An 8,277-nucleotide genomic window follows, 5' to 3' on the forward strand; every position below is an offset into this window, starting at 1 on the left:
CGTGGCTCAGTGGTAGAGCCCCTGCCTAGAATCCCCCAGGGAGGGGCAGCTAGCATGACTTGGCAGTGGAACTTTTGCCTGTGTGAGACCTGGGTTCAACTCCCAATAACACACACACACACACACACACACACAATGTTTCCTGAGGTCTCTAAACCATCCAACCAGTCAGCACAGAGCTATAATGTAAACAAACCCGGTACTTTGGTTCCTGACTGTGATGTTTTAGGTCCCTAGTGTCCTCTAAGCCATGTCAGCCTGCAGAGGACTCTACACAGAAGATGGTACTGCTGGGGCTGTCCCAGCAAGATAGCAAACACCAGGCTGTGGGACACCCTGAGGGTGAGCCACAAAACTCTAGGCATTGGTGTCATGAGAGTTAGCTGAACGAGTCTTCTGTAGGTCCTGCTTAGCCCTGGTGTCTAGATCCTTGGTGGCCTTTTAACAGCCTCAGTGTCACCTACTCTGTGTGAACATGAGGAACACCCGGAAAGGGAGAGATGTCAGGACCCAAGAGGATCAGGCTTTACCTCAAAGGAAAGGACCCTCAGCTACCCATCTAGTCAGACAGTCACCTGGAGACAGCGGCACACAGCAGGTGAGGAAGAGAGTGAAGCCACCTCCACCCCCACCCACCTCAGGTGAATAGTGCCGGCTGGGCCTCCATCACCTCTGTTTTGATTTTCTTGGTTCTAGAGATGAATCTAAGATGCTGAGCCTGCTAAGCAAGCTCTCTACCGCTGAGGCACAGCATCAGCCTCACTGGGATTCTAGGCAGGGGCTCTGGTGTCAGCCCATGCTCCACTTCCTCACTCGGAACTTCTAAGCCAGGATTCTACTATTGAGCCTACTCTAATCCCTTACTGGAAGATTCCACGCAAGCTTTCTACCTATAAAACCATGCTTCCAGCCCTTCACTGGGTGTGGGAGTTTCTAGGCAAGCTTTCTACCTCGGAATCACACCTCTAACCCCTCACTGGAATCGCCAGAAGTTTTAGGCAGCTCTGTTTGCAAAGAGCTGAGACAGAGAGAAGTAGCCTCCCCCACACAGGTCCCTGGTATCTGGGGTATATTCTCTGCCCTGTATGGGATTCTCGGGAAAGGATCCTAAACAGAAGCAAACAGAGATGACCAGGTCTCAGCCTGCCTTACGAAATTTCCAGAACAGGAACGTGGTGGTGGCCGACTTTGGGCTGGCTCGACTCATGATTGATGAGAAGAATCAGTCTGAAGACTTGCGCAGCCTTAAGAAGCCGGACCGCAAGAAGCGGTACACGGTGGTGGGCAACCCCTACTGGATGGCGCCAGAGATGATCAACGGTGAGTGCCGGCTCTAGGCTCCCAGGCGGAGAGCAGCAGCTACCCACACGCTGGCCTCTCTGCCCGGCCTCTCTGCCCGGCGGCTTCCCTGGGGTCCTGTATTCTCTGCTCTTGCTTCCCTCCGGCTGACTAGGGTCAACTCGGGTTTTCTGGGCTTGTGGCCGCCAGCCTCCGCCTCATCTTTACATTACCACCCTCCTTTGTTTAGTTCCGGGTGGTTGTTGGGTGTGGTTTTCACACTATATGTGCGTGCACACATGCACATCAGGAGGTACCTTATAGGAGGAAGTTGTGAGACTCAACTCAAAAATCATCAGGTGGCCGGGCAGTGGTGGCACACACCTTTAATCCCAGCACTTGGGAGGCAGAGGCAGGCGGATTTCTGAGTTTGAGAGTTCGAGGCTAGCCTGGTCTACAGAGTGAGTTCCAGGACAGCCAGGGCTACACAGAGAAACCTTGTCTCGAAAAACCAAAAAAAAAAAAAAAATCATCAGGTGGCCCACCTTTTCCTCTTTTAAAGGCCATGTCTCATTTAGCACAGGTTAGCCTCAAACCCACTATTTAGGCAAGGGTGACCTTGCATTGCCATCCCCCTGCCTCAGCCTCCAGAGTTAGGATTATAGGAGTGAGGCACACCCTCAGTGTGTGGGCTGCTGGGGAGACTCAGGGCTTTGTATATGTTGATAACCATCCTGGCCCGAAGTGCTGGGGCTGAGTGCGCACACCAGCTTGTCTGGCTTCGTCTCTTTCTCATTATGTATTTGCTGTGTCTCGTTTTGTTTTGTTTTGTTTGAGATAGTCCCTCTTTATTATGTAGTTCTAGCTGTCCTGCAACTCACTGTGTCGACCAGGCTGGCTTTCGAACTCACAAAGATTTACCTGCCTCTCCTTTCTGAGTGCTGGGATTAAAGCTGTATACCACCATTTCTGCCAAACTTTTTGTCTTTTTTTTTTTTTTCCAAGACAGGGTCTCTCTATGTAGCTCTGGCTATCCTAGAACTCACTCAGTAGAGCAGGTTGGCTTTGAATTTAGAGATCCACCTGCCTCTGCTCCATGCTTGCATGTGCCACCACCACCAGGCTGGGCTTTGTCTTTTTTAAAAAAGGTATGTATAGCCAGGCAGTAGTGGTACATGTCTTTAATCCCAGCCCTTGGGAGAGACAGGCATATCTCTGTGAGTTCCAAGCCAGCCTGGTCTACAGACAGCCCAGACTATACAAAGAGCCTCTGTCTTGGGGGGGGGGGGTGTTTATGGGGCTGGAGATGTAGCTAATGAATTGTCTAATACACAGGAAGTCTTGGGTCTCATCTCCAGCAGCACATAAGTCAGGTGTGGTAGCACATACCTGTCATTCCAGTATTTAGTTGATGGAAGCAGGAGGATTGCTGTGAGTTCAAGCTAGCCTAGCTAGAGTGAGACTCTATCTCAAAAACACCAAGAAAACTGGCATATGTTGGTTGTATATCTTATCCTAGCACTCAAGGGGCAGAAGCAGGTGGATCTCTGTGAGTTCCAGGCCAGCCTTCCTGGTCATGAGGAGTTCCAGGCTAGCCTTCCTGGTCATGAGGAGTTCCAGGCCAGTCTTCCTGGTCATGAGAAGTTCCAGGCCAGTCAGCACTACCTAGTGAGACCCTGTCTAAAAACAAAACAGGCAGGCTGTGGTGGCTCAGCTGTTAAGAGCACTGCCACTCTGCAGAGGTTCAGTTCCCAGCACCCACATGGCGGCTCCTAACCACCTGTGACTCCATGTCCAGGGGTTCTCATGCCTTCTGGCCTCCACAGGCACCAAGCACACATGTGGTATACATATACACATGTGAACAAAACATGAATATACATAAGGTAAGAAATCTAAAAAATGAATATAAAAAGAGGTATTTCAGATAGCACATGAGCCTCAGACAGAACCAGGAATGTCTCTCCTTTTATGCCTTGCTGGGGATGGAACCCAGGGCTTCACACACACTACTCAAGCTGCCTGCCAGCCGAGCCACATCCCTGGTGCCTCGGTGCTCTTGGATCTCAGTAGAATGTGCTTTCCCTTCCTGTCTATCACCGCTCCCAGTCCTGCATCCCCTGCTGATACTTGCTCTCTGTCTAGGTCATAGTTATGATGAAAAAGTGGACGTGTTTTCCTTTGGAATCGTCTTATGTGAGGTAGGTCACAGAAGCAGCCCTTGTGCCAAGACCCAGTGGCTCCTCTCCACTCTCTAGTCCTCCCATGCTCCAGCCTGGGTATCCACAGGGAACTTAGGCCCTGAGAACCTGGCTCCCCAAAACCAGAGCACAGCATCAGTGGGGTACAGTTTAGTCCCTGGCCATTCTTATCTGAAGTGTCCTCAGAGCATTTTTGCCAGGCTTCCAGAACCCCCAGGCCCGGGGGCTCTGTACTGAACAGATTATCGGGTGTGTGAATGCAGACCCACACTAACCAGGGGGCTCTGTACTGAACAGATTATCGGGTGTGTGAATGCAGACCCACACTAACCAGGGGGCTCTGTACTGAACAGATTATCGGGCGTGTGAATGCAGACCCACACTAACCAGGGGGCTCTGTACTGAACAGATTATCGGGCGTGTGAATGCAGACCCTGACTATCTGCCCCGCACTATGGACTTTGGTCTCAATGTAAGGGGTTTCCTGGACCGCTACTGTCCACCAAACTGTCCCCCAAGTTTCTTCCCCATCACTGTGCGCTGCTGTGACCTGGATCCTGAGAAGAGGTGAGTTGGGGGGAGGGGGAGTAAGACTCTAGCCTGAAGCAGCCTTGGGATGGTTGGGTCCTTGGGAGAGCCAGACTCACTTTCCCCTGATGCTCACCTGTCACCCCAGGCCCTCTTTTGTAAAGCTGGAACAATGGCTAGAAACACTTCGCATGCACTTGGCTGGTCACCTGCCACTGGGCCCACAGCTGGAACAACTGGAGCGGGGCTTCTGGGAGACCTACCGGCGGGGAGAGAGCTCACTTCCTGCCCACCCTGAGGTCCCTGACTGAGCCCAAGGGGCCCCCACTGTCTGCATCCCCGCCTCTGGAGAATACACCCTCACCAGATTCCTCAGCAGGGGGTGGCCTAGGCATGGAGCCCTCAGCCAGGGCAGTGGTGCCCACACCCATCCCACCAGACCCAGGCCCTGACCTGCCTTTTCCCCTCATGCAGGGTGCCCCCCAGCCTCTCTCTGCCTCTGGCCCCCAAGTCACCAGGCTGCACACACACATAGTCAGTCACATTGCCCTGCCTTACCTCCCATTCTGTGGGGCCAACCCCTCACTTGTCCTGCATGAGCTAGAGGGTCGGGGAAGCTGGGCCCATTCCATGCATTGCCTGCAGCCGTCTGCACACTGCACCTGCTGGCAGCTCTTCCCCAGCAAGGCCAGGCTAGAAGGCAGCTTTAGACGGGAGCCCCTACAATGCCAAGGGAGAGGCTCTGTGCCCAGGAACCCAAGGGGAGTCCAGAATCCCCTTGGGGGAATCTAGGTAGCATCAGGTATTGACAGGGATCTAAATCCCAAAGCAGAGAGAGAGAGAGAGAGAGAGAGAGGTCCAGTCCCACGTAGCCAGGCCGTGGCCCTCACTCTTGCTCGGTGTCCATCTCATTTCTTGATCAAAGCCACTTTAGTGAGACATAGGTACCAGTCCTCAGGATGAACCAGGATCCCTCAGGGGCGAGGGCAGATGATGCCTGGGATCCAGCTGACAGGGAAGGGCCAGCCCACACTACAGAGGCTGGGCAGAGGGACCGAGGCAGCCGTCCGCCAGCATCCCAGCCCTCCAGGTTCATCTCAGCACCCTTCCCGGGCTCTCCCCATGGCTGGAGCAGCCCCACCCCTCTCTGGGTGCGTCTGCCCTCTGAGTTCTTTCTGTGTGATCTATTTTTTAAGAAGAGTTTGTATTATTTTTTCATAACGGCTGTAGCAGCAGCTGCTGGGGTTTAGGGGGGATGGTTTGGTTTTGTTGTTTTGTTTTGTTTTAGGTGGGTGGGGGTGGGAGGGCCATTTCTTCACTCTGCTTCAGTTGAACATCTAGGATGTATTAAAACTGTGAAGCTTTCTCAGTGCACTTTGAACATGGAAGAGAATCTGAGCAGACCCCCGCGGGACCAAGACTGTAGGAGGCAAGGCCTTCTTGCCTCTGCCCAGTGACCGTGACAGGAATGAACCCAAACTCGGAACAATAAAATCAATTCTGTGCTCCCCATGCGGGGCTCGCATCCTCGTGTGTGTCTGAGGGCTCCAACTCAGCAAGCGAGGGGTAGGGATTCGGAAGCATAGTGTGGGGCCGGGTGTAGTGGCGTATACCTTCTGACTGCTCCGAGACAGAGGTAAGCAGGTCCCTGTGGTTTCGAGGCCAGGTCTACAGAGTGAGTTCCAGGACTGCACAGAGAAACCCTGTGTGCAGTGGGGGGCGAGGATCCTAATGTGGGGTGGGTTGGAGACACAGCTCAGTGGCTCTTGAAAGGGACTGGAATTCAGTTCCTGGGATTCACATCAGGTAGCTTACAGGCATCACAGGGTCAGCTACCCTCTTCTGCCCCTGCAGACACTGCACTTGTGTGCATATATACAGACACATACACATAATTAAGTACATCTTCAGAGTCTGGAGAGATGGTTCAATTAAGAATAGTTACTGTTGCTGGGCAGTGGTTGCGCACACCTTTAATCCCAGCACTTGGGAGGCAGAGACAGGCGGATTTCTGAGTTGGAAGCCAGCCTGGTCTACAGAGTGAGTTCCAGGACAGCCAGTATTACAGGACAAGCCTGTAATGCCAGTATCTGGAAGCTGAGGTACGGGAATTGCAGGCTGTCTGGATTTAAGGCCAATTTCTACTGGAGAGGGAGACCCTATGTGAAAAAAAAGCGAGTGGAGTGGAGTGGAGAAAAACGTCAGGGTGTAGTTCAATGGGTAAAATGTGTGCCTAGCATGCAGAAAGTCTAGGTTTGACCCCTAACAAACCATCATGCGAGCACATGCATGTAATCCCAGCACGTGAGACAGATTCAGGAGTTAAAGGCAATCCTCAGCCACATGGAGTTTGAGCAAAACACCCATCCACATAAAATTTAAAAAGTTAAAACCATACTAAAACCAGACATGGGGGATGTCTGGAAAGATAGCTTAGCAGTTAAGAGCACTGACTGTTCTTCTGGAGGACCCAGGTTAGATTTCCCAGTCATCTGACTCCAGAGTCGGGATACCTGACTCTTCTGTCTTCCAAAGGTACCAAGCATATATACATATATACATGCAGGCAAAACATCCATATACATAAACCAAACATGGTGGCACTTGCCTATAATCCTAGCACTTGGGAGCCAGAGGCAGGAGGATTTCTACAAGTATGAAGCCACTCTGGGCAGTGTAACAAGCACCAGGCCAACTAGGACCACACAGTAAAGTTCTCACAAACAGCCCAGTGTGATGGTATATTCCTGTAATGCCAGTGCTTGGAAAGCAGAGGCAAGCGGATCTGTGACTCTGAGGCCAGCCTACTACTTTGCATAAGAAGTTCCAGGGTAGCAAGAACTAGGTAGTGAGACTGTCTCAAAAGAGGAAAGTGTCTCAGACGGGCCATTTAGTACAGGGAATTATTTCTACAGGGAAAAAAGTTGAACCATGGCAAAAGGCTAAAACGTGGATCCTGGAGCTTGGGGAACAGCTCATTGATGAAGTGCTTGCTGTAGAAGCGTGGGGGGTGTGCATTCAAATCATGATTGCAGGGGAGAGAGAGCGTGTGCATGCATGCACGTAATCCAAGCATTCCTCCAGCAAGATGGAACGTAGAGACAGGAGAATCCCAGAAGGACCATATGGAAGGAAAAGTGAGACTGTCTCAAACAACTTGGAAGGGGAGGCAAGCTGTCCTCTCGCTGACCCTCAAGGTCAAGGCACAAACCTGCCTTTATTCAAACATACACATAGTATATGTGCGTATGTACGTATACACGCACAAAAGTTTCTTTTAGAGTTATTTCTAACTGTGTTTGTTGCGGGAGGCAGATATTTGCAGGTGTGTCCAGATGCCCACAGAGGACAGATTTCTGCAGAGCCCCTGGAGCTGGAGTTATAGATGGTCGTGAGGGCCCAGCATGGGTGCTGGAAATGTAATCTAGGCTCCCTGCAGAAGCAAGAAACTCTTAACTCCTGAGCCGCCATCTCCAGACACACACATACACATTCTCTCTCTCTCTCTCTCTCTCTCTCTCTCTCTCTCTCTCTCTCTCTGTGTGTGTGTGTGTTTTACATGCTCGCACACGTGTGTTTTGAAACAAGGTTTCTCTTTGTAGCCCTGGCTGTCCTGGAACTCACTCTGTAGACCAGGCTGGCCTCAAACTCAGAAATCCTTTTGCCTCTGCCTCCCAAGTGTTGGGATTAAAGGTGTGCCCTACCACCACCTGGCATGAACAGAGTTTTGCTGTATAGATCTGGCTGGCCTTAGTGTGTAGCACTCAGAGACTCACCTCCCAAGTGCTGAAATTAAAGAGATCCACCTGGCATCTAAATTTTTATTTATTTAATATGGGGTGGAGTTGAGTGTGAAGGTATGGTATATATAATATACCTGTCCCATGATATTCATGTGGAGATCAAAGACACATTCAAGAGCCGGTTCTTTCCCATCATGTGGGTTGCAGGGATCCAACTGGAGTTGTCAGATGAGCCAACTCACCAATCCCATTCATGCTTTGTACGATGATGCCTTAGAAGTCACTGCCCATCACTTCCATCCTAGGCTACAGGTCACACGCTGTAATCATTGTTTTCATTATTGCTGCGACTAAATGCTTGGTGTCTTTCTTTGCGTTACTTTTTTTGTTTTTGTTTGTTTGTTTGTTTGGTTGGTTGGTTGGTTGGTTGGTTGGTTGGTTTTTGGTTTTTTGAGACAGGGTTTCTCTGTGTAGCCCAGGCTGTCCTGGAACTCACTCTGTAGACCAGGCTGGCCTCGAACTCAGAA

The 8,277-nt window shown here is 51.1% G+C and overlaps 1 protein-coding gene across 3 annotated transcripts in view; it reads left to right on the forward strand.

Moving 5' to 3' along the window:
- Positions 1-5,521, forward strand: part of Limk1 (LIM domain kinase 1) — a 32,907-nt gene extending 27,386 nt beyond the window's left edge. Inside the window, exons 13-16 of one of the 3 annotated variants that reach the window (XM_028765919.1) lie at positions 1,164-1,320; positions 3,424-3,479; positions 3,889-4,046; positions 4,156-5,521. In XM_028765919.1, the coding sequence (XP_028621752.1) occupies positions 1,164-1,320; positions 3,424-3,479; positions 3,889-4,046; positions 4,156-4,318 (534 nt within the window). In that variant the 3' untranslated portion in view covers positions 4,319-5,521. Of the gene's footprint in view, positions 1-1,163; positions 1,321-3,423; positions 3,480-3,832; positions 4,047-4,155 lie in introns of those variants that run through there. The other 2 variants (XM_028765920.1, XM_028765921.1) reach the window with 2 other exon arrangements.
- The last annotated feature ends 2,756 nt before the right edge of the window (positions 5,522-8,277 follow it).

This window comes from Grammomys surdaster, unplaced genomic scaffold (assembly GCF_004785775.1).
Source record: "Grammomys surdaster isolate TR1022 unplaced genomic scaffold, NIH_TR_1.0 166, whole genome shotgun sequence".
Lineage (NCBI taxonomy): Eukaryota > Metazoa > Chordata > Mammalia > Rodentia > Muridae > Grammomys > Grammomys surdaster.